General features: G+C 44.7%; 1 protein-coding gene across 1 annotated transcript; it reads left to right on the top strand.

Annotated features, from left to right (window-relative positions):
- The first annotated feature begins 7865 nt into the window (after nucleotides 1-7865).
- Nucleotides 7866-24936, top strand: AHCY (adenosylhomocysteinase). Its single transcript, XM_069077820.1, has 10 exons — nucleotides 7866-8135; nucleotides 13868-14058; nucleotides 15187-15262; nucleotides 17686-17838; nucleotides 19701-19813; nucleotides 20760-20967; nucleotides 21064-21151; nucleotides 21454-21571; nucleotides 22817-23011; nucleotides 24712-24936. The coding sequence occupies exons 1-10, from the start codon at nucleotides 8108-8110 to the stop codon at nucleotides 24841-24843; spliced, it is 1302 nt and encodes a 433-aa protein (XP_068933921.1). The 5' UTR covers nucleotides 7866-8107; the 3' UTR covers nucleotides 24844-24936.
- The last annotated feature ends 1815 nt before the right edge of the window (nucleotides 24937-26751 follow it).

Genomic DNA, 26751 nt, shown 5'->3' with positions numbered 1-26751 from the left:
CGGCATCAGTTAGTATAAGCCTCTCCAGGTAAATATGAAGTCCATCTACTCCTTATTTCTTCTAGCAAAATAGTATTCCATTACATTCATACACCACAACTTGTTTAGCCATTCCCCAATTGATGGGCATCCCCTTAATTTCCAATTCTTTGCCACCACAAAAAGAGCTGCTATAAATATTTTTGTACATATGGGTCTTCTTCCCACTTCTATGATCTCTTTGGGATACAAAGCTAGAAATGGTATTACTGGGTCAAAGAGTATGAAATTATTTATAGCCCTTCGGGCAAAATTCCAGATTGCTCTCCAGAATGGTTGAATCAGTTCACAACTCCACCAGCAATGCATTGGTGTTCCAATTTTTCCACATCCTCTCCAGAATTTGTCATTTTCCTATTTTATCATCTTAGCCAGTCTGGCCAGTGAGATGTGGTACCTCAGAGTTGTTTTGAATTGCATTTTTCTAATCAATAGTGATTTGGAGCATTTTTTAATGTGCTTACAGATGTCTTTAATTTCATCTTCTGACAACTGCCTTTTCATATCCTTTGACCATTTATCAATTGGGGAATGATTTATATTCTTATAGATTTTACTCAGTTCTCTGTATATTTTAGAAATGAGACACTGGTTATAAAAATTCTTTCCCAATTTGCCACTTCCCTCTTAATCTTGGTTACATTAGCTTTGTTTGTACCGAAACTTTTCAATTTAATGTAATCAAAATTATCCATTTTGTATTTTATAATGCTCTCTAATTCTTGTTTGGTCATAAAGTCTTCCTTTCTCCAAAGATCTGACAGGTATACTATTCCTTGCTTTCCCAGATTGCTTACAGTATCAACCTTTATACCTAGATCATGCACTCATTTAGACTTGATTTTGGTATATGGTGTTAGATAAAGGTCTATGCCCAGTTTCTGCCATACTATATTCTAGTTTTCCCAGCAGTTTTTGTCACATAGTGAGTTCTTATCCCAAAAACTGGGGTCTTTGGGTTTATCAAACAATAGATTAGTATAGTCATTGACTGGTGAGTCTTGTGTACCCTGTCTATTCCATTGATCCACTACCCTATTCCTCAGCCAGTACCAAGTAGTTTTGATGACTAAATACAGATAAAATCTAGTATGGCTAGGCCACCTTCCCTAGCATTTCTTTTAGTTGATTCCCTTGATATTCTGGACCTTTGGTTCTTCCAAATGAATTTTGTTACTATTTTTTTCTAGCTCTATAAAGTATTTTTTTGGTAGATTGATTTGTATGGCGTTAAATATGCAATTTAATTTAGGTAAAATTGTCATTTTTATTATATTAGCTGGACCCAGCCAAGAGCAATTGATGTTTTTCCAATTAGTTAGATCTGACTATTTGTGTGAGAAGTGTTTTGTAGTTGTGGCCATATAGGTCCTGGGTTTGTTTTGGCAGGTAGATGTCCAAATATTTTATAACAAAACAGATAACTTTCATTACTTAAAACTAAAAAGATTCTATACAGATAGCATTAACGCAGCTAATATAAGAAGGGAAGTAGTCAAATGGGGGGGGAAATCTTCATCTTAAATTTCTGATAAGGTTTGGTATCCAAGACATACATATGTGTGTGTGTATATAAATATGCACATATATTTAACATATATACACATTCATGTATATATTACATATATGTAATACCGTGTTTCCCCGATAATAAGACCTATCCCGAAAATAAGCCCTCCCCTTACTGTGTAAGATTCCTCTAAAATAAGCCCTCCCCCGAAAATAAGCCCTATTGAGATCCCCTGCGCTACACGCTACATTACGGTACCCTCTGTATGCACCGTCCCCCCCCCCTCTCCGTGAAACGCACGCCGTGCTCCAAGCTGCATCCAATCAGAGCTGCAGCAGTGAGCGCGTCATCCTGTTCTTCCCCAGTAATTTGCTTATTGAATAAAGGTACATTTTTTTGTTCACATTTACCTGTTTATTAAAATTGCTGTCAATGTTCATTAAAATAAGCCCTCCCCTGAAAATAAGCCCTCTGGTGTTATTCTGCCCCAAAAAAATAATAAGACAGTGTCTTATCGGGGAAACACGGGTAGCAATCTTCCAAAAGGTAAATGGTTAAAGGATATGAACAAATAATTCTAAAACCCCCCAAACTACAAAGTATTCACAACCACAAAAAATGCTTCAGATCACTAATAATAAGAGAAATGCAAATCAAAAGAACCCTGAAGTTTTATCTCACACCCTGCAAATTGGCAAAAATGACAAAAATAGCAACAGTCAATGTTGGAGGGATTGTAGAAAGAAGCATGTTAATACATTATTGATAGAGCTGTGAAATGATATAACCATAGAGCAATTTGGAAATATGTGAATAAAGTGACTAAAATGTCCATATTCTTTGCTCCAGATTCTATCCTATATTCCAAAGAAGCCATCAATAAGAAGACATGTACTCCAAAATATTTATGGTAGCACTTTTTGTGCTAGCTACGAATTGGAAACAAAGTAGATATACATTGATTGGAGAATGGCTAAATAAATTGTAGTACATGAATATAATGTAATCTTATTGTCCAGTAAGAAATTATGTATGTGATAAATACAAAGAAGCATAGAATAATCGGTGAACTGATGCAGGATAAAGTAAGCAGAGACAAGTAAACAATTTACACAGTATCTATAACTATGTAAATGGAAAGAAATATACACTAAAAAACCCCCCAGTAAATGTAATAAAATTATAAAGATCAAGCAGGACTCAAATGAAGAGTTATGAGAAGACACTTATAACCTACCCCTTGGTGGAGGTTTGGAGGTCAGCAAGTGGTAGCTATTACACGTTTTTGGAATTTTTCAATGTGTCAATCAGTTTTGCTGATCTTTTTCCTCTCTAAAAAAATATTGTCATATGGGATGGCTCTCTGAGAGGGGGAGAGACAATTGGAATAACTATGGTGATATAAGAAACAGAAAATATCAATTAAAAACTTCTTTTTTACCTCATTGAATTTGGCTTAAGGAGGGAATAACATACATACTCAATTGGGTATCTTACCCTACAGGAAAGTAGGGGGGAAGGGGATAAGAGAGGGGGATGATAGAAGGGAGTGCAGATTGGCGGAAAGGGTGGTCAGAAGCAAAAACTTTTGAAAAGGAACTGGGTCAAAGGAGAAAATATAATAAAAGGGGTTTGGGATAGGATGGAGGGAAATATAGTTAGTCTTTCGCAACATGACTACTATGGAAATGTTCTGCATAACTACACGTGTATAACCTATATTAAATTGCTTGTCTTCCCAGTGGGGACAGGTGAGGAGGGAAGAAGGGAGAGAATCTGGTACTCAAAGTTTAAAAAACAAATGTTAAAAATATTGTTACATGCAACCAGGAAATAAGATATGCAGGCAATAAGGTATAGAAATCCATCTTGCTGTACAAGAAAATAAGGGATAAGGGGGGAAGGGAAAGGATGGAGGGGATATATGAGAGGGCAGACTGGAGTAATCAGTTGGCTTACCATCTTGGGGTGGGGAGTAGGCGAGAGATGGGGAGAAAATTTGGAACTCAAAATCTTGTGTAAATGAATGTTGAAAACTAAAAATAAATAAATTCTGAAAAAAAAACCCTTTTTTAAACAAAAAGAGCACAGAGAGGACCTTATTATCTAAAGGGAATATCTCTCCAATTTAGAGGCAACTAGGTAATGTGGTAGATAGAACACTGGGTCTAGAATCAGGAAGACATGAGTTCAGATCTGGCCTCAGACACTTCCTAGCTGTGACTGAGCAAGTTGCTTAGCCTCTGTGTCCCTCAGTATCAAATAGGAATTATAGCAGCACTAATGTCATAGGGTTGTTGTGAAGATTAAGTGAGATGATATTTGTAAAAACTACATGGTACCTAATATATAGTAAGTGCTACATAAATACTTATTCCCTTCCTTTCAATTTGGACTCTGATCTAGATCTCTTTCACAATGGCAAACACCTTTGGTAAGCAAACAGCAACCTGTTTGTCATTCAAAGCCCTTTATAACTAAGATTCCCCCACCCCTTCCTTTTATAGTCCCTCATGTACTTTCTACTATCCAGTGACACTTGTCTTTTTCTTGCTAGTCGTCAAAGAAAACATAGGCATTTTTTTTGGAGGGCAATTGGGGTTAAGTGACTTGCCTAAGGTTGCACAGCTGGTAAGTGTGTCAAGTGTCTAAGGCTGGATTTGAACTCAGGTCCTCCTGACTGTAGGGCCAGTGCTCTATTCACTGTGCCACCTAGCTGCCAGAACATAGGCATTTTCTATGGCTATAGCCCATGTTTGGAATGCCCTCCCCCTTCATCTCTGCTTACTTCAAGTCCCAAGCTAAAATCCCACCTTCTACAGGAAGCCTTTCCCAATCTCTCTTAAATCTAGTGCCTTTCCTCTGTTGATGATCTCCCATTTATCCCATATATAACTTGCTTATAGTTCTTTGCATAATGTCTTCCCAGTTAGATTGTGAGTTCCTCAAGGTCAGGGACTTTACCTTTCTTTGTAGCCCCAGTGCTTAGCAGAGTGCCTAGCACATAGTAACTGCTTAATAAATGTTTAATGACTGACTAACTGTTTTGTGTCTTATTTGATGTTGAGATGAATGAAAAGCTTGAGAGACAGAGTTTCTGGGTAATTAATAATCAATTTACTAATTAGGCTAGCAAATAACAAATTGATGGTCAGTGATTTCTCTTGGTAACCAAAGACCAGAGCATGGAGATAACTGAATGCTTAAATATCTTTGGAAAAGAAGGTATCCTTGACAGGTAAAAATCAACCTTGATTGGTACATAATTAATGAGGGGGTAGACATATTAATTAGGATGTGAGCTAAAAGTCTTCAGCTCTTCCTGCTGAGAATGTGACTTGATCATGAGACTCAGCTGCCTCCAGCAAACTGGACAAAGGAATTCATCTCTTTTATCCAGACCACTCTGGTTGGTTTTCTCCTTCATAATCTGGGTTGCCCTAAATTCTAATGGGGTGATCCAAGGACAGAGGCTCATTTCCTTGGGCAAAAACTCACATAGACTGGATTGCATTTACACTTTGAACAGAAGTAAGGTCTTCTAGTTGGGTGGATCCTGCCCAAGATCAAAATCCCCTAAGGATTTGGGCAATCTCATCTATAAGCAATACTCCTCAGAGACTGACTGAATGATCTACAAGGGCTGGTCTCTGAATGAGGAAATAGAAACGAAAAACCTTAATCCTAATTTAACATCTGGTTATTAATATAACAGAAAAATAATCATTGCTTTCAATCTTAACAGTTAAAGGACTAACAACCAAATTCATCTCTATTGCTGCATCTTTTAAGGACTCATATATAATCTTAACCTATAGGTGGCAGACACATTGTTGGAGTTGAGACTTTAAGGCTACATTTTGCTCCACTGAATCAAATTCTTTTTTAGTCAACAGACAGTAGAGCCGTTCAGTCAATTTTTTTGACTGGTAAGACTGTGATCTGCCACAGAATTGCATGGGAAACCTATCTGTCACTTTCTTGTATGCTGCAGACCAGTCTCACAAAGATTTTGTAGATAGTGGAGAAGATGAGCACATGGGTTTGTGATTCCTGACATCTACTTAAGCGACTTTTCCCCAGTATACTGATGAATGTGATTTTTTTCAAGTGTGTTGGTATTTCTCCTCTTTCAGATAGTTTGAGGATTGATCCTTCAACCCTGTAAAAACTGTATCACCTCCAGCATGGACCTGTGTGTACTTGATGTGATTCAGCTATTTTTGCTATCTTTAATTTCTTTTGTGCCATTTCCATTTCCTCACTCAACACATCTAGAGCTAATGGGTTAAAGTCTAAATGAGGGGGAGTGGCTAGGTGGCCCAGTGAACTGAGCCCTGGCTCTGGAGCCAGGAGAACCTGAGTTCAAATCCAACTCAGGCACTTAACACATGCTAGCTGTGTGACCTTGGGCAAGTCACTTAACCCCAACTGCCCTGTCTTCCTCCCTCCCAAAAGCAAAAAGCAAAAAAAAAAAAAAAAAAAAAGGCCTAAATGAGGGCTCCACTGTCATTGATCAAGAACATAATTTGTTATAGAAATGTTGATAATTCTTTTCCATTTTTAGTTTCTTGTCCTAATTAATCTTTAAATACTTGACATTGTTAACTAAGTTGAATTGAGTCTCATGCCCAGTTTTCTGCAGCCTTATTTCCTCCACTTTTTCTCATTGTTTTGTGAGATTATATTGATCATTTTTTCTGTAAGGGTCAGTGGTGGAAAGAAGAAAGAAACCCCTGTGAGCTGGGCCTTGAAGAAAACAGGAAGTAGGGTAAAGGGAGAAGAAGAAGATAGATGGTTCTGGCTAAACCCAGGGCTAGGAAATCTGGCATAGTGAGCCTGAGTCTGATTTGGTCTAATAAATGCTTTCTTATAAGGATTCTGACCCAAACCAGGACCAATGGGTAGAAATTATTAGAGGCATATTTCAACTCAAATCACTAAAGAAGGTCTTTCTAACAAACAGAGCTGTTCAGGAGTGAAACAGACTGAATCAGAAGATGTTAATTAGAGGATGGATAGCCATCAGAGAGGCTATAGAGGGATTCATGGATACTGGGGAAGATTGGATTGTTAGATGGGGTCAATCCTTGGTGGGGGGGAACCCTAAAGGTGCTCTAGGGATTCTTGAGCTATGTCTGACAGTTGCCATACTAGAAGGAAACCAGGTCCAGAGACTGGATAATCTTATTATTGAGAGGTCAGGACATTTATCGGTAAGTGCTGGGGAATGGGGCAGCTTTCTACACAGATAACACAGTTCTAGTACACACATGCTACCTTCAAATTAAGAAACCAAGACTACTGAACCGGAGGTGGAATATACCTACTACAGCCAGGTCAAGAGGAAATGGGTAGAATCCCAGATTTTCACAGACCCTCTAAGCTTGATGAAACCTTAAGTGCCTTCGTAAACCTTAAACGCGATCTTTCTGAGGCTGGAGGACAGAAGGAACTCTTTTCGAAGTCACACAGACAGCTGTGGCGTCAACGCTAACATGGCTATCGGTTGTTTAAAATGTACAAAATGCTTTCCTTTCTAAAGTGCTTTGCGAGGTAGACACTACAAGTATTATTCTGATCTTGCAATTCTCATTTAACTGATGGGGAAACTAAAGTCCAGAGAGGTCATCACTTGTCTATGGTCCCAGAGACAGATAGTTGGGGGCAAAGCAGAAACTGGACCCCAAGGACCTCCTGATTCCATATCCAGAGACAGTTCAACAGCAGAAACTGATAGGATTTTATCAGAGGAAATTATATTAGAGGACTGTTCCATTGGATTTGCAGCTTTAATCTGCATTATGTGGTGTCTGCCCCATCAGAGAATGAGTTTATGGAGAGAAGGGACTATCTTGTTTTTCTATTTGTATCTTCAGTGCTTTGCACAAAGTAAGCACTTAAGTGCTTCATTCATTCATTCATTCATTTCCATTGCCACAAGCTCCTCCCCTCGGGTCACTCTCCATGGGTTGCACACTTCTGTAAGATTAGGAATGACAAATGAAGGCTTTGCTGGTCCCCAGGTCTCCTTTCGCTAAAATGAGGCGTTCCAGGGACCGAGACGAGGTTGCACCATCTAGTCCAACCCTCTCATTTTAGAAGAAGCCACAGGCCCAGGGAGAAGGGACTGCACAAAGGTCACATGGCGATCAAGTGGCAGAGCCGTGATCCACGGTCTCCACCTGCAGTCTTAGCTTCGCGCAAAAAACCCGGCGCTGAAGACCAGCACCAGGCTGCTGGGCCCCTAGTAGCAAAAGCTCCACTTCCAAACGCCGCCTGGAGGTTCGAAGTTTCACCCGGCTCCGCCCCGTCCGGTCTCGCTCCGCCCCGCCCAGCTCCGCGCTGCGCCTGCCCGAACCCCGCTGGAGGGAGCGTTCATGAATATGCAGATTTCGGAGAAAGACTATTTAAAGGCATCCCGGCCACGCACCGCTCCCCTCTCGGTGCTACCTGCCGCCTGCCCCGGCTTTCCTGTGACCTTATCACCCCAGTCCCCGAAATCTCTGCGTGGTGGTCTCTGCTAAGGCATTAAGTAACTGCGGAGGAGGCCGCAACATGTCTGACAAATTACCCTACAAAGTCGGTAAGACAGAGCGGGGGGAGGGAGTACTGGTAGGGTTACAGCGCACTCGAGGGTTGTACGGGGCTGGGGTTTGCAGCCGACCCTCGGGGTTGCACTCTGGCCCTCAATAGGCGGACTTGCTGTGGGTCCCTGGGCCAGCCTGGGGGCACCCGCGGATTTGGTCTCTTTGAATTGAAGGTTTGGCACGTTGGCCTGGGACAGCCTAGCGGGGCGCCCGCGCGGTGCTCACTGGGGACTGTAGTTTTCCGATGGCTGCAACTCGAGACGGGAGGCTGAGGAGAAACTACTAGTTCCGGCATGCCGTTCTTCGCGTGGCTGCCGTGGGACTTGGGGATGCGGGAAGCGTGCTGCGGGGCTGTTCTCTTACGGGCAGGTGGATTGGGGAACCCTGGGAAAGAGCCAACTGGACTCTGCGGTTATGAGATAGGGGCCTGAGCCACCCTTCTTCCAAGACTGAACCTCTCTTCACTCGACTGAGGTCCCCCTGAAGGGCGCACCAATTTTGGTGACTTTGGTCGAGTCTTTTCCCTCTCTGGGCCATGCAAAAGTTAAATGGGACAGCGGTGGGGTGGGGCGTGGATTCATCCGCCATGGGCTCTCTTTCTTGATACTCCCTGTTGCTTGTTGTTTTGGCATTTGGGGTCCCGAGAGGGAATAAAGTGAGAAGAGCCCAGGACGTTGGGGTCAGAAGGCCAGGATTCAGTTCCAGTCTTTTGACCTTGACTAGCAGCTGTGATTCGGGGAAAACACTTAACTTTTCTGATCCCTTTCCTCAGCTATTAAAAAAAGTTTTATAATAATTGGCACATTTCTTACCTCTAAGGAAAATAATTTGTAAATCTTAAGGTGATAACAGGAATGAGAGTGAAAGGAGAAAAATAGCACCAACCTCACACGTTTATTAGGATTAAATACAACAATAATTGCTTAACACAGTGCTGTAGTAGGCACTTAATATAACTAGATCTATCATCTATATATACACATACATACATGTATCTATGTATGTATGCATGTATCCATCCATCCATCCATCCATCCATCCATCCATCCATCCATCATCCATCCATCCCTGAGCCCAGCATTCATTGCCTGTGCCCCTGCTTCAAAGGAATTCACAGTTAAGGAGAGAAGACCACTCTTGCACATAGACAGGTAGGAAAGGACTGCTGGCTTAGCTCTGACAGCACCAGGGAGAGGTAAGATTTGAACTAGGCTTTGAAGGCTGGAAAGGATTATTTGACAAGGTAAATCTCAATAGTCCTCAGGGTCCTGGAGGGTCTGCTGAGAAGGTGATTTGGGCTGTTTGGAAGAGTGTGTGTGTGTTGGAGGGGTGGGAAGAGTGGAATGCTCTTTCTACAATACCATGCATGGTAGTCAGGGAAGACTTCATGGAAATACTCTGCTGGCTGGTAGAAGGGCTAGGGGAGGTGGGGGCATTTTCTCTCTGTGCATAGGACACAGTGTTCTCCCCTGCCCCTGAGGCACTATTGTTTTTCTGTCTTCCCTTGATTCTTGCCCTCTCTGCTTTGCCAAAAATAATCTAGTTTCCCTTGCAGGGCATAGTAGCCACATGGCCCCCACACAAAGAGCCCCAAGAAGCTTTTCTGAGGCTGGAAACCTAGTAGTCAGAAGGATGGTGGCAGATAGACCATGTAATTCATTCAATAAACATTTATTAAACTATTATGTCCTCTGTCTATAAGACTTTTGGCTCCTGGAATTCCTTGTATATACATTAAGTGATGGGACAAGGCTTTCACAGGAATTGTAGACTTTCCAAAGGGCACTGGGTTGGCTTATTAGAAGACTCCTTTCTGGTTTTAGCTTTGACACACCAGTTTGACTTGAAACATGGGGCAAGACCCTTTCCCTCGCTGGGTCTCAATTTCCTCTTCAGTAAAGTGAGAATGGTAGGGCTTAGATGATCTCCACCAGCTCAGTTAGTGTTCTATAGTCCAAGGCCCCTTTCTAGTTCTAATGGTGCCATAGTAGGCAGTTTTAGAAATGTTTGCTGAATTGAACCTTCTGTGCTCTTAAGAGCTCCCTCTAACAGTCTGTGTTCTTCTCTAGGCCCTGCTGATCTCTCTCTTTTTTTTTTTTAAAGCAATTGGGGTTAAGTAACTTGCTCAAGGTTACAGGCCAGTTATTTTTGTGTGGGTGCTGAGTATCTGAGGCCAGAACTGATTCCAGGTCTCCTGACTCTGGGGCCAGCGCTCTTACTCACTGTACCACCTGGCCATGCCTAAGCAGTTGGGGTAAAGTAACTTGCTCAAGGTTACACTGCCAGTTATTTTGTGTGGGTTTTAAGTATCTGAAGCTGCAACCAATCACAGGTCTCCCCACTCTGGGGCTGGTGCTCTTACAGCGCCACCTGGCCGCCCCTCTCTTTATTTCTATACCATTGAGTCTATGTTGCATAATACTGTACTTAACCAAACCTTTGCCGGAGACTATCTCCCAGAAGTTTGTGGCTGCTTTATGCCATCAGGGTGCCTTTTGAGACTGTTTCATAGTTTATAAAGTACTTTTCACAAGTAACCCTGTGAAGTAGTACAAGTTAACTTATTAACCTTAATTTACAGCTGAGGAAACTGAGAGATTTATGTGACTTGCCCAAGTTCACATTGCTTGAAGTGGTAGAGACAGGATTGGAAGCCAGGCCTTCTTTCCATAACACATTATGTGTCTTAGACTTGTAATTATTGTTTGTCCTTCATGCTGGAAGAAGACCGTGATATTGGGAAGGTTATTGTCATGACTTGCAAATAAATTGGATTTAAGGGCTATGCAAACTTACCAGCCTCACTTTATCCTCTGGAGCCATCTGGGTCCAGTGGCCAGATATGGATCTTAAGCTAAAGTCTTTCCCAGGTCTCAGTTTGACTGAGGCAGTGCCCATTCAGTGATATATTTGATCAAATGTGGACTCTTTATAACATTCACGACCAACTAGTACCTCAGTCATTTCTATTTTCTAGTATATTACACTAGAAAAATGCTAGCTTTGGTGTCAGATATGCTTACCACCTATCCGTCTTGGACAAGTCCTCATTTACAGAGTAAAGATGTTAGATTAGATGACCGCTAAGATCTTCAAAAATATAACTCAGGAGAACAGAGGCTCCAGCCATACTTGGTTCTCAGCAATTTTCTAGTTCTCATTTCTGTATCTTTCCACATATCATTGCCTCTCCACCACCCATCCATGCCCCTCACCTCTAGAACCAGCCTTAAAACTCATTTCGTCTTGGAAATAATCCATGATTAAATCCTACATGACCTCTTAATGGTTATGTACTGTAAATTCTATAATGATTAATCAAGGGGAGTTGAAGCCCTCACCATTCTAAGATAGGGAGCACACTTTTGAAGATCTAGGAGGGAAACAAGGGGATGGCTAGTAGATGGTTAAAAATGAGCATCTTTATAGGAGTGTTTGGTCTGATTTATTATTTTTTTCAGCACATTATATGTTCAGTAAACTGTGTGATCAGAGCAAAAAAGAAATAATAATGACCAATCAATCAACAAGCCTATTAAGCGCCTACTGGGTGGCAGGCATTATGTTAAGCACTGGAAATTGCTACTGTTTGGCCTTCTATCTCAAAGAGGATCATCAGGGAGGTGATGCCATGACATGCAAGTGAAGTGGATTTAAGTGAGGGGGAGGGAGGGCTGTGCAAAGTCACCAGCCTCACTTTCTCCTCTGTAGCTATCTGGGTCCAGATATGGATCAGGACACCTGGAGATGGCCCAGGATGCAGTAGGGGACCTTGGCCTTTTCAAGCTAATGGCCTTAACAGGACTCAGTTTGTCTGAGGCAATGCCTATTCAGTGATTAAGGCTTAATGAAAAATAAGGCAAAGAAAGACCTGGGTATGCAAAGAAAGGCAAAACACAACACTTGGCCCCCCCCATTCCCCACTCCCCACTCCCACACAAATAACAGCCTTTCCTCTCAAGGAGTTCACAGTTTAAGGAGAAGGAGAACATGCAAACAACTACTATGTACAAACAAGATAGAGAGACGGGGTAAATGAGAGATAATCTCAGAGGGTAGGCACCTACAGAAGGGTAGGAGGTCTAGAAAAGTCTTGTATAAGATGAGATTTTAGCTGAGGCTTGAAGGAAGCCAGGAAATAGGTGGAAATGAGGAGGGAGAAAGTTTCAGGCATGAAACAGTGAAGATAAAATTGTATTTTATTGGGGATGGGGGTAGGGGTGGAGAGGCAATCAGGGTTAAGTGATTTGTCCAGGGTTATACAACCAGGTTCTTCTTACTCCAGGGCCAGTGCTCTATCTCCCCCCTTCCCCCCAACCAGCTAGCTGCTTCTGACAAAATTTTAAAGGGCCCCAACCCTCAAGGAACTTACATTCTGTTGGAAACTACATATACCTCTAAGTAAATACAAACTATATTCCAGTAATAAATTCCCAATATATTCCACCTAAAAGGTAATTTTGTTGAGGTGCAGGTGGCCTGATGTAAGAGGCAGTGCTTGAACGGAGCCGTGGATACAGATGGGGATCATAAGAGGCAGAGGTGAGGAGAGGGCATTCCTGACAGGTGAGGAGCAATGAGCCAGTTTGGAGTGATTGTAGAATAAAGGAAAGGGTGTGATGTGTAGTAGATCTGCAAAGATAGTCCCAATACCAATGCCAAAAAAAGAAGTTTGGATTTAGAGGCAGTAGGAAGTTGCTTTAACATTTTGAGCAGGGAAGTGATGTGTGCAGTCAGACACATTTAGAAATAATGTAACAGTTTGCATTTTGCAAAGCAAAATGTGTGTGTGTGTGTGTGTGTGTGTTGTAGATCTTTATTTTTACAGATGAGAAAACTTAGAGAGATTGAATTACCCCTAGTCACATAGCTTGTAGGGAAAAAGTATAGAGATTCAAATCCAGATAGATTGTCAAGTTCAGTGTTCTAGGCAACTTGTTAAGCCACCTTTTTGTCTTATGAGTATCTATAGCCAAGCTCAGGGCTGTCTGTTCATTCAATAACTATTTGGCATATCATGAGAAAAAGAAAAAAAAAGCTTTCTACATTTAGAACTATTCCATCACAATCTAAATAAAAAAAAGAAATACATAAAATTAAAAGGAATCAGAAGAAAAGACAGAAACAAATAGGATATTTTTGTTATCATTTTATAATAGGTATATTTTAAAGATGAATTGTAAGGAATTTGGAGTTTATGGTTTTATATGTAACTTTTCATTTTTTACTTGAATATTTTTGTTTAATGCTGGTTACTAAGTTTGAAGAAAAATATACAATACATACATACTGTATACATACATATGTGTATACATATATGTGGTTTTTAAAGCTTAATACTACACTAAGACTTTTGGGACACTGTGTGTCTGTGTATTAATGATGTATATTTTAAAGAAGAAATAATCATCTGTCGAGAAATGAAGGGTAATAGGCTTCCAGAGAAGTAATAAGTTTCCCATTTCTGGTTTTTAGGTGGACCAGGTACCCTCTGAATTTCTTTCCAGCTCTTGGGACTCTAGGTTTTCCTGAGGCTTTCTGTTCCTTGCTTGGGTTCTCTAAGATTGACCATTGGTCCCCTGCCCTCAGAGAGCTCATTATTTTGTCAGAAGCAGCAAGTTGAGAATATACTTGATGACAGGAGAGCAAAGGGGAGCTTCTTCCCCTTTCTCTTTCCCCCCCACCTCCCATCATGGTGCTTAGTTTGTCTTCTGCCTTGCCCTTGCAGCTGACATCAGCCTGGCTGCCTGGGGACGCAAGGCCCTGGACATAGCAGAAAATGAGATGCCTGGCCTGATGAAACTTCGAGAGATGTACTCAGCCTCCAAGCCACTGAAGGGTGCCCGGATTGCTGGCTGCCTCCACATGACTGTGGAAACAGCTGTTCTTATTGAGACACTGGTGGCCCTGGGAGCCGAGGTAAGTCCACACACAGCATGACACAGAGCGAGTAATGGGATCTGGGGGCAGAAACACATGGGACTTGGGGTGATTCAGGAAGTTATAGAGCCCTTGCTGGACAGTGACCTCTCTGTTCCATGTCGAGGTACAGCAGAAAGGTTGTTGGATTTGGAGCCAGAGGGACCTTGGTTCAAATCTCAGCTCTGACATTTGCCACCTGTGTGATCTTGGGGAATTCACTTGATCTCTTGGGACCTCAGTTTCCTTATCTATAAAAGTTAGAACAGTTAGCCTTCGAGGTCCCTTTCAGCTCTAAATCTACAAAGGTGAATCCATCCCTTTTGCACAGGCATTTATACTTGTCAAAGTTCCCGTCCCCCCCCCCCCCCCCCCCGCCACATTGAGATTCCTTACAACAGTATGTGATGTAAGTGGGGCAAGAATTATCTCCATTTTACAAAGAAGGAAACGGAGTCCCAGAAAAGGGAAAATGACTTGCCCAAGGCTACACAGTGAATGGTAGTCAGAACTAAAACCTGCTCTCCTGACTCTCAATCCAGGGATCCTATCTAATCCACCTTGACCTTTAAAAAAAATTAAAAAAAATTCTTTTTAATAAGTTAATTTATTTTTAGTTTTCAACATTCACTTCCATAAGTTTTAAATTTTTTCTCCCCCTCCCTCCCCAAGATGGCATGCAGTCTGATATAGGCTTTACATATACATTCCTATTAAACATATTTTCACATTAGTCTTGTTGTATAGAATTAGAACGAATGGGAGGAACTATGAGAAAGAAAAAAAAACAAAAAAAGGAAATAGTCTGCTTCACTTTGCATTCAGACTCCAAGGTTCTTTCTCTGGATGTGGAATGGCATTTTCCATCATGAATCTTTTGGAATTGTTTTAGGTCCTTGCATCGCTGAGAAGAGCTAAGTTCTATCAAAGTCAGTCCTTGCACACTGTGGCTGTTACTGTGTACAATGTTCTTCGGTTTTGCTCACTTCAGTGAATTGACCTTCTTGACCCATCATGGGTACTGATTGATAGCTCCTTTGGCCTCCATCCAAGTTGACTTCACTACATTGACCTTGGGCTGCTGTTCTCTGCTTTCATGAATGATCCCTTGTCCCCTGGTTTTTGTAGGTACAGTGGTCCAGTTGCAACATTTTCTCCACCCAGGACCACGCAGCAGCTGCCATTGCCAAAACTGGGATTCCTGGTAAGCCCTTTTCTTCAGGGATTAGCTCCCACCAAGGCCAGGGACTCTCTTGGGGTTCAGGGAGCTGGAGGAAAAGGCCTACAGGCTGGGAAGACCTAAGCTACTTAAAGGAGTTAAGCACATGGAGGAGACGACAGGCTTATACTGTATGGTCCAGGGGAACCAGAGAGAAATTACAGGGATGCAGATTATGGCAGGATTGAAGGAAGAACTTCTTAAGAATTATAGCTAGCATTGTATAGCACTTTACACGTGTCATCTGGAGCTGCCACAGTAGATGGTGGTGCTGATAATTTTGGAGATGCCATTCAAGGGTCTCCTGCCCTGGCATGAGACTGGGGATGGAGTGAGATGGCATAGGTTATAAAATCATTGATAGAGCTGGAAGTGATCTCAGGGGCCACCCCCCCCCCCCTCATTTTACAGATGAGGAAACTGAGACCTAGCCATGTTAAGTGACTTTCCCCAGGTATCCCAGGCAGCAAGAGCCAGAGCTGGGATTTGAACTCAGATTTTCTGACTCCAATTCCAGCATTTTTTTTGATTGTTCTAGGCTGCCCCTCTCCAGGGGCCATCTAGCTCTCAGATTCTGTTACTCTATGATTTTATGAAAGAAGTAGAATTGGAGTGGCCAGGGGAAGTTGGTCCTGGACAGTGGAAATGTTTCTTGGAGGGGTGGGTGGGAAGGGTACTGTATTGGTCTTAATGATGACTGTCCAGCTCATTGGGGAATTACCATGATGGGAGCCTGGGTGAAATCAAAGGACGCAGAACCACAAGACACAAATCTAGGCTTTCAATCGGCATCTGATGAGAAGGGGCCAAGTCCCTGCTCTGATCTGGGTGAGCTAGGAGGCTGGTAGAAGCTCTCTGAGAGTAGGAAGAAAACACAGCAGTGTTTCATTTTCTCTGTCTGTGAGTGTGGCCCAACATAGGCTTTGGGGATTAGAGTTCTGTGTCTGAGGCTAAGGACCTTGAGCAAAGGTAGGCTGATGATATGCTTGGGAGTGTGAGGGCCTTAGACGTGCTTCCACCAGAGCAGAGGAACCAGAAGTGCCTTTGATTCCCATCTCCTGGCCTGCTGGGGGAGGTGTGCACAGTGGGCAGCCCTCTTTGGTTTTCTGTCTCTGTGCTTTGAGGCACTGGACTTTGAACTAGAAGGAAAAAGCTTTGTTTGCAGAATGTTTCTTTATTGCCCTTTGCCCAGGGTTTGCAACATTAGTAATCTGGTGCCTCTATTGAGCTCAGAGCAGCTGATGCTTTGCAATGCCCTTTTCCCAGACTATGGTTGGATCAGAAAAGTCTCTGGTATGTGTACTGAGACGGGATGGCATCATGGTCTGCACCCGACTTGCCCCCATGAGCTTCCTTCTTGGTGGTGTTTCATATAACATATGTATAACATATGCTTTTCAGACCCTAAAACACAACATGAATGCTAGCAATTATTATTGCGATTATTCTCTGGTTCTTTACTTTTATCTCTCCCCTACTCTGCCTCTGCTCCCTCACCACAGACTATGGTAAATCTGACAGTACAGAGATGGTTAGGCCCTGTACTTGGGGGACCAGGAGCTCTCCTTTGGGGAAGACCAGGGCAGTTCTTGGTTCTTAGATTGAAGTTGGGTGGAGGATTTCCCTGGCTTGGCCTGGTCTCATAGGTCTCTCATATTGCTACAATAGGCAAGGGAAGTATTGGGGATGCTAAGTTTCCTTGGGGAGATACTGTGACTCTTCTATTCTTGGGAGCCTGACTTAGAAAGTGGAAGGAGGACCCTGGTGGGAAGCCTCTCCCTTTCCCCCAGGCCTGGGTCAGGGCCTGGGAGATCAGAGTTCTGTTGGTACCAGCCACTAGCTGGGTGGGGCATCTATGAGGGCTGCTCCTGATTCTTCCTTCAATTCCTCCTGATTGCCTATAGAATAAACAATAGTGTCTGACAGTAGTTTGTATCCAAGGCTCTCCATAATCTCCCTGTGTCTAGACTTAACTCACCCTATTCTCCTTCCTGTCTTCTGTGCTCTAGACAAACTGGACTCTGTTGTCCGCCCCCCAATCTTGCCCTGCTTGCTTTCACCCAGGCCGGGCCCCCTTTTCTGTCCTCATCTCCATTGCTGAAATCCTCCTCTTCCTTTAAGACCCTGCTTCAGTGTCACCTCCATACGGATCCCTCCCCTGGTATCCCCTAGCTGAAAGCTCTGTCTCCTCCAGTTTTCCTAGAGCGCTGTGTATGGATCTCTCCTCTGTGTCCCTTACATGCTTCCTTCTGGCATTCTTCTTTGTGCACAGGTTGGGTCCTCAACTTGTCGTTATAAGTTCCTTGAGAGCATGTCCTGTGTAGTGTCTCTAGCTTTGTACTCACATACTCTAATGTTTGGTCTATTGCATTGAATTCTTCACCCCTGTTCTTCCACTTTTGCCTCAGTGTACGCTTGGAAGGGGGAGACCGATGAGGAATATCTCTGGTGCATCGAGCAGACCCTCTATTTCAAGGATGGGCAGCCCCTCAACATGATCCTGGATGATGGTGGGGACCTCACCAACCTTGTTCACACCAAATATCCTGAGCTGCTGAAGGGTAAGGAAGAACATGGGGGAATGGGAATGGACAAGAGTAGAATGCTGGGGGTGTGCAGGGGTGGTATATGGGGTCTTCATAGGGAATCTAGTTAGGGACGAGGCTGCCAGTTTCTGAAACCTTGGCTTCACCAAGGAATAGTGGCTGGGGGATGTCAGAGTTTCCCTGTGAAGCCGATGAGGAGGGCTCAATGTTTATTTTTGGCATTTGGAGGGAAAAGGGTGGCTTTTTCAACACTCCCAAGGGTAGTACAGTATTAAACAGTGGAAAAAAGCCCTGGAAATGGGATTAGAGGGCTGCAATTCAAATCCCAGCTTTGTTTCTAGCTCAGTAACCTTGGATGAGTCATTTTACTTAGCTGGATTTAGTTTATTCATCTGTAAACTGGAGAGTTAGACTATATAATCTTGAAGTTTTCTTCCTTTGTGATCCTATGAAAGTAAACTCAAGGAGCTATTTTTTTTCCTGCAGAGTTTAGTATGGTCAGGCTTTGCCCTCTGGGCCAGGATGGTGAACTGGCAGCTCATAGCTGAGTACTTAGAGGTGTTTTCTCTGGGAAACCTCCTCTGCTCTGTGCCTATGTCCTTCTTCCAGCCCAGAACCATCTTCATGCTAAGCCTCCCCTCATATTAGAGTGGGAGGGAGAAAGGGAGGAACCCTCCTAATGGCCTTGGGAACTTTTTTTCAGACATTGCTGTTATCTCAAATTCTGAGGGCCTAGAGGAGAGAGGAAGGAAAGGCACCCCTCTGGTTCTGGCTTGACTTAAAAGTTAGGAGTCTGGGTCTCCATTCTGGAATAGGCATCTCCCTTTTTTTCTGGAGTTTGTCCAGGAAGATTTGAAGGGGGAAATATCTAAGACTGGAGTTGGGGTGGGGGTGCAATGGTAGGGTACCCTATGTGTAGGAATGCTGGGATCCTGGATTCCTTTCCCCAGATAGCCCTGATCCAGGCCCCTTTCCTCAGCCTCATTCCTGAGGGACTTTCGGTGAGGCCATATACAATTAAAGAAAAATTCTTGGATTGGGGGCTAGGGAGAAAAATATGCTGACTTGGAACTGAAGTAGGTGTTTCTCCTGTTTCTGTCATTTGGGTCCTAGATCAAAGGTTTACTGCTTTTGGGGCCAGGGAATGTTGCTTCAGGAACCTTTTCCCCATGTATCTCACCACCTCTAATACCTGAAAGTCCACTCTTAGAGCTGCACGTCTTTGAGCTAAGACCTTATTATTCCCTGTTAATAAAGAGATACCCTGTGGAAAGGAAAAAGCCTTAAGCCTTTGTTAAGCTGATTGATGCTAAGATGCAGGTTTGGGGACAGGGAGAATGATGAATGGAAAGAGGAATGGATTTGGAATCAGTATAGCAGGGTTCGAGGCCTTTACTCTGCCAGTAACCTGCTGTGTGACTCTGGGTGGCAGCTTCTTCCTTTTTAAAACTAGTGTGATGGTCTAGATCATCTCAAAGCTCCCTCCCAACCTCATTTCCAGAGTCTGGAAAAAATGAGCATGTTATGACTCCAAGCAGTGATTTCCTGGCAACACAGTGAATGGGGTAGCTGAAGGGGAGATAGAGGGGCATGTGGCTTCCTCCACCCACCCTAGTACCACATGAAATGACTTCATTTGGGGGGAGGAGCAAGATTGACATACCTCACTGCTGGTCTTTTCCTTCTTCCCCCTCTCTCAGGGGTGGCCTATAATGGGGGGAGACTGGAGGGAGTTCATTTCCCACCACCACCCTCCCAAGCTGAAGGCTATGAGCAAGGTGACACCTGTTAAATGTTGGAAGGGGATTTCATTAAGGGGGGCTCTAGAGGGCTTGGATTGTTGGGGACTGGTCCTCATGGAGCATCCCTTGGTTCAGGCATCAGAGGCATCTCAGAGGAAACCACCACAGGGGTCCACAATCTATACAAGATGAAGGCCAACGGAGTTCTGAAAGTGCCAGCCATCAATGTGAACGATTCTGTTACCAAGGTACTAACTACTGTCCTCTCCTGACTTCCAAATCCCTCCTCTCCAGGGACTCAGCTGCCTCCTCCTACCCTAGCCCCAGAGAATAGCGTGTGCCTGGCTCAGGTAACCACTCACAGTGTGCCGGACAAAATTTAGTTACAAGACCCTTTTACAGTTTTCAGTCTAGTTTTATGTGTGTGTGTAATGCATTATATATTATATATAATATAATTATACATTTATATGTATTTATTCTCATTTGAGCCTCACAAACAGCCCTATGGCAGTCCAGGGGAGGTGGTAGTCTCTGGTGACCAGCATGGTGTAGTGCACAGTGTGGGACTTGGAGACCCTGAGACTTGAAATCCTATACAGATTCCTTCTCTGTCACAGGCTAGTTGTGTTACTTTAGGTTAAGTCACTTAACCACTCTGGGGCTTAGTTCCTTCATCTGTAAAATGACAGGGTTGGGCTAGACGACTTCCAAGGTTCCTTCCAGCTCTAAGCCATGATCTTATGATCCTATGACGACTTAGCCCTCTGAGCAGAGACAAGGCCATGTGAGCCCTGTGTTTACACAAATAGGGATCAAAATCCTTGCACTGTCTACCTCACAGGGTTGTTGCGAGAAAAGTGCTCTGTAAATCTTGAAGGGCTTTAGAATGTATGTTGTTAGTTACTGATATTCCTATTTTACCGATTAAGAAATTAGACCTTCAGAGATTCATTAGAGTCACAGAATGTTTGAGTTGGAAGGAACCTTAGAAATGAGGAAACTGAGCCCAGAGAGGGGAGGTAACTTACCAAAGGCCATATCATGTTAATAGTAGAACTAGAGCTAGAATCTAGGGCTCCTGGATCTGGAGGGCAATAGGGAGTCATTCTGAGTTCTTGAGCTGGGGAGGGACCCAATGAAAGCTTCCTGGTATACATGGGATTGCTTCCTCCTTTCCTTACCTCCCTTCAGAGCAAGTTTGACAACCTGTATGGCTGCCGTGAGTCCCTCATTGATGGCATCAAACGAGCCACAGATGTGATGATTGCAGGCAAGGTGGCTGTGGTGGCAGGCTATGGTGATGTGGGCAAGGGTTGTGCACAGGCCCTTCGGGGCTTTGGGGCCCGAGTCATCATCACAGAGATAGACCCCATCAATGCACTGCAGGCCTCTATGGAGGGTGAGTAGGGGACCAGAACAGGCTGTGAGGGTCACAACTTGGGGTCCTCAGGGATGGTCACAGGGCTGATGTCTGCATGTGTACATCTTTGCTCAGGCTATGAGGTGACCACCATGGATGAGGCCTGCAAAGAGGGAAACATCTTTGTTACCACCACAGGATGTGTAGACATCATCTTGGGCAGGTGAGGCCCAGCTCCTTGGCGGGGTCGGGGGAAGGGCTCCATCTGTCCTCCCAGTGTCTTTGCCCATCTCCCTGTATGTTCCCTGACCTCTTCCTGTCCTGCTCTGTGTTTTACTTCAGGCCGTCACTCCTGTGTTCTGTTGCTCCCTCCCTTCTGTGTGTCCTTCCCTGGGCCCTCAGGCGTTCCCTTGGCCTTGTTGCTCCTCTTCCCTTGCAGCCAGGAGTTCCTGTCTGCTTTGTTCCCTAGCTCCTGCTTCCTCTCCCCCTCACCCCTGTGGCCCCTGTTTCCTACCGCCACCACAGGCACTTTGAGCAGATGAAGGATGACGCCATAGTATGTAACATTGGCCACTTTGACGTGGAAATAGATGTAAAGTGGCTGAATCATAACGCCGTGGAGAAGGTGAACGTGAAACCTCAGGTGAGGGCTTGCCCCGGAGGGCCTGGGTGTGGGCACTCAAATCATAGACAGGTGACCCATTTCTGGAGTGTCTCCAGGGTCCATGGCACAGTGGAGCTCTCATGGGCTCTGGAATCAGAGGGGCTGAATTTGAGTCCTGCTTCTGATTTTACTTCTATGGTACCCTGGTCTTCCCTCATTTGTAAAATGAGAGCTTGCATCAGATGGCCCCTGAGGTCCCTTCCAGCTCTACATCTGGAATCCTGTGACTTCAGGCTCTGGAAAAGAGAGATGGGAGGGCCCTTCCACAGCACTCTGGGTGGGTGGGAAGAGGGTGGGGGCAGGGTTGACCTTGGCTAGCATTAAGGGACCTGGGGTTGGATGGAGGCTGGGGGGAGGTTTCAGGTGGATCAAGAGTAGAGCTGTGTGTATGTGTGCTGTGAAGCTCTGGCCTCCTTCCCTTCCTTGGGGTTTCAAAAAGCTCTTATTCCTTGTTGGGGCTTGTGCAGAAACACTCTTGTATACTGACACACAGCCATGTAGAACTACTTTCTCTGCCCTCTGGTCCACTTAAAAGAGACACAGACAAGAGGGGTCATTGTTCTCGATGGATACATTAGTTGAGGGAAGGGAGACAGGACTATCCAGTGTTGAGCCTGGTTGCTGACATTCATTGGAGCACATTTCTTGAACCTCTTCAAACGGCCACAGTCCCCAGGACTTCCTGGATTTTTTTTGGGTTGGAGTAGAGCAGACTAGTGCCTTCTCCCATCTCCCGAAGTCTGATACACAACTTTGCATATAGTGGTGTGGATGTGCACACATAAGCAATAGCAAAGGCAGAATGGTGATTATTAGTGAATGGCAGGGATCCAGGGCCCACCCAAACTTCCCTGTGGCCTGTCTCCATCCACTGGGCTGCCTCCTTTTTGTGTGTTAATTTTAGCCCTGGGGTGTCTTGGCACTGGCCCTTACCTCCTCTGCCCATTCTTGGGAGACTGAGCCAGGGTGAGGGAAGAAGGGAGAATGTGGCATTTATGTGGGCAGAGACAGGGCCGGAGTAGGAGGTACTTAGCTAGCCAAGTTAATTTGTCTGTAGATGGATTCCTATTTAAGTATAGTTAGGCCTAGATGACTTTTGGGGTCCCTTTTAGCCTTAAGTATCTGTGATTTTTTGGAGGGCTTGGGGGTATTGTTGGGGAGGGGAAGGAAGAGGGAGGTGCATTCCTGGTCTCCAGTTCTCACCTCTCTTGCCCACCCGGCCAGGTGGACCGTTATAAGCTGAAGAATGGGCGGCGGATCATCCTGCTGGCAGAAGGCCGTCTGGTCAACCTGGGCTGTGCTATGGGCCATCCCAGCTTTGTGATGAGCAATTCCTTCAGCAACCAGGTGTTGGCCCAGATTGAGCTGTGGACCCACCCGGACAAGTACCCTGTGGGAGTGCACTTCCTTCCCAAGAAGGTCAGTGGCTGCTGCTTCTCCTTCCCCATCAGCTCCCTGTTCAGTAGCTGCCAAGGTGGCTTTGGTGTGGGTGGGTCCAGGGGCTAATCTCTTGATTAAGCTAATCTCTTGAGCTAATCTCTTCTGTATGGGTTTTGGTGTTCCTTCCCCCCCCCCCCCTTCCTCAGCTTTTATTAATTGAGGAGGAGACTACTCTGTGAAAAGTAGATGAGATAAAAGATAGGGGAGGCTGTTGATGAGTGTAAAGTGTTGTGTAGACACTTGCTCCTAAAAAGATAATGGCTCAGACCAGCCACATGCTCAGGTTTCCCTGGGTGGCTCTTTTCTATGGATTGTTTTCCTGCCCCCCAATCAGGTGATTCTGACAGAGCTGAAAGGGACCTTTGACACCCTATAGTCTCCATCCACTGTCCTCCCTAGCAGGCATTCAAGCCTAGTGTTATAGAGGAGGAAACCAGGCTCACATAGGGCGAGGGCATTGCCTTAGGTCATACCAGAAGGGAGGAGCAGATTTGGGAGAAGAGTGCAAAGCCTTTGCCTACTCCAGGCCTTGGCATCTTTGCACCTCAAGTCCTGAATTCAGCATGAATTTATTAAGTGCCTGCATTAGGCAATAGTGTTTAATTAATTTGAGTGATTTGGCTTTGGGAAAAGTCTTTTCTGTACTTGTCTGTGCCCAGCCTTACCCTGAGTGGAACTGGGCCGCCTTCGTGTCTGTGGTCAGCTGTCTCCTGTCCCTGGTTTGGCTGACTGCCCCCAGCAGCTTTTTCATCTTGGGGGTTGGGAAGGCACAATTGTCTTCCCCTTTAGTTTCTACCCAGTTCTCTGGGTAACCATACCGTGCCTTTGAAATAGTTGAGCTAGGCTTTTCTCAGTCAGCAAGCACTGACCAGCCACCTGCTCTGTGTCCGGCATTGTGCTAGATGCTGTATATACATAAAGAAGAAAAAGAAATAGTCCCTGCTCCCGAGGAGCTTATGCCCATCCCATGCACATGTAAGAGTATATAAAAAGTATATGCGAAATGATTTTTTTTTTTTGGTGGAGAAGGGCAGGCTAGGTAGCACAGCAGATAAAGTGCTGCGCCTGGAGTCAGAAAGACCTGAGTTCAAATTCAGCCTCAAATATTTACTAGCTCTGTGACCCTGGGCAATTCACTTACCCCAGTTTGCCTCAGTTTCCTCATCTGTAAAATGAGCTAGAGAAGGAAATGGCGAACCACTCCCTCATCTTTGCCAAGACGACAATAAATGGCATCACAAAGAGTTGGGCGATGACTGAATGATAATAATAAATATAATAGTATATAATATAATAAGGATGGAAATAATATAACAAGGATGCAGGGTAGGTTGAGCCAGGTTGTGAAGGGCTTTTGTTGCCAAACCAAGGAGTTTGTATTTGATCCTGGTTAGCCGTTGGAAGTTTTATTGAATGTGCATGTGGCATGGTCAAATGTGTCCTTGAGGAACATCACTTTAGCAGCAGTGTGGAGGCTGGAATGGAGAAAGGAGGCCCATAGGGAGGTTACTGCAGTAGTCCAGGTGTGAGGTGAGAAGAAGCAGGATTAGGGTGGTCGCTGTGTGGAGACAAGGGGATGGGTCTGAGAGAGGTCCCACTCTTCCAGCCTAGTCAGTCCAGGGGCCCAAGCTCTGGGCTCTGGGATGCAGGGCTCACCTTCTCTTGTTCTTCCCTTACAGCTGGATGAAGCTGTGGCTGAGGCCCACCTTGGCAAACTGAATGTGAAGCTCACAAAGCTGACAGAAAAACAGTCCCAGTATCTGGGCCTCCCCAGAGAAGGCCCCTTCAAACCTGACCACTACCGGTACTGAGTCCTGCCCAGCTCAGCCTCCAAGTGACCAACCACGTTTTCTTGCCTTTCCAGCCCTTCCTGCACAGAGTAATAAATGGTATCTAGTATTGGTCAGGCTTCTCTGCTATGTCATCCCTGTAGCTGCCAGCCAGCCTGGCTTTGTTTTTGGATCATGTCTGTATCTAACCTGGTGCTGGGTGTTGGGGAGGAGGAGGAAGCAACCAAAGAAACAAGCTACCTCATGAACCCAGCCTGGCATCCTCGCCCTGAACACAGTGAAGAGACTGTGTCCCATGTTGTCTGCTACAACAGGGGCCCCATAATTCTCTGACCTTAGACCTCTGACCTCTGGATAGTTTGCACCATGGCAGTATATAGAATGTTAGCTCTGAAAAGGACACGGAAAATATCTATTCTAACTTTATCCTGTTGTGGATGGGGAAACAGACTTGGAGAAGGAATGACATGCCCAGCTTATGCCCCATTAGTGGCAGAACCCAGACCTCCTTACTTTTAGGTCAGAGTGTTTTCTGCAGCCCACACAGTATCAATGTGCTTGGTTTTTCCCAGCCCCTGAAGTTGGCTTATTATCCATTCAGTCAGCAAACATATATTAGACACCTACTATGTGCTGGAACCTACTAAGCACTGGGGATACAGAAAGCTAAAGGAACTCAGTCTAATGGGAGAGACAACATGCAAATAAATATATACAGTACAAGTTATGTACAGGATTAATAGGAAATAATTAGCAGAGGGACGGTGTGGAACTGTCCCTGCTTCCATCCTGTGTTCTAGCAGCTTGGTGCTGTGGCAATTTGGGCTTGGGCAGCAGAGAAAAGAGGGTGAGAGGTTAGTTCCTGGCATAGCTGGAGGCCAGCGTAGTGCAATTAAGTGATCAGAATGGCTTTTTACAAGCTGCAGTAAAGGTAGGCTCATTGTCCTCTGAGGAAGCAGAGTTGGGAGTTCTGTAAGTGAGGCAGACTTCCCTCTGCCCGTGATTAAAGTGAATAAGGCTAAGCTTCCAGGTATCACTTTATTCTGACAACAATTAACACTTTTGTTCAAGTATTCTAAAAGTTGGGGTGGGGGGAGATTGAGGTCAGATCCCTTCCTCATTTAACTTTTTTTAAGAGCCCTCCTGGCTCTGACCTCTCCTGTGATCAGGATGCCCAATTCATATTGGATTCCTTTCTGCACCCCACCCCTGAAAACACACTGAAGCAGGTCACAAGTGACAGCAGAGTCTCTGTGAGTGAAAGGGAAGGGAAGAAGCCCAGGGCAAGTGGAAGATCTCTTTAGTTCACTTGAGTTGGTTCAGATACAAGACCAGCTGGATGCCACTAACTCGTGCTTTGCGGGGCGTAACCCTCCCCTCTTTAGTTTTCCCATGGGTTCCATAAGTGAGGTAGACTTGGTCTGTTACACCCTTGCTCTTGGATGCTTGCTTTATGTATAAAGAGAGGGTCAGTTTAGAGGCCCTCCTAGTTCCCTCATTCTGCAGACTGCCACCTAAGCCACTTCAAAGACTGCTCTGGCCTCTGGAGGAGAGTCTGCATCATCAAATCCTGGCCTTGTGTTCCATAGTTGGGACAGGGGGTTGGTTCCCTTTTCTCATCAGGATAGGAGGAGAGCACTTTCTCAGCACTCAGTTCAGTGCTGGAGGGCTGGGGATAGGGGTGGTAGGGGGCAGCTTAGTGTAAAGGAGAGAGCACAAAATATGGAATGTGGAGACCAGGATTTGAATCCTAGGTTTGATGCTGAAGGGCAGCTAAGTGGCCAGTAGAAAGAGTCCTGGGCCTGGAATCAGGAAGTTAAAATCTGTTGGCAGACATTCACACTTAGCTGTATGACCCTGAGCAAGTCACTTAACCCTGTTGGCCCCAGTTTCCTTATCTGTAAAATAAGCTGGAGAAGGAAATGGCAA

Source organism: Petaurus breviceps, unplaced genomic scaffold (genome assembly GCF_028583685.1).
Source record: "Petaurus breviceps papuanus isolate PSGF00001 unplaced genomic scaffold, PetGlider_PUasm1.0 90994, whole genome shotgun sequence".
Taxonomy (NCBI): Eukaryota; Metazoa; Chordata; class Mammalia; order Diprotodontia; family Petauridae; genus Petaurus; species Petaurus breviceps.
The sequence above is the reverse complement of the archived record's forward strand: the minus strand, read 5'-3'. Positions and strand labels throughout refer to the sequence as shown.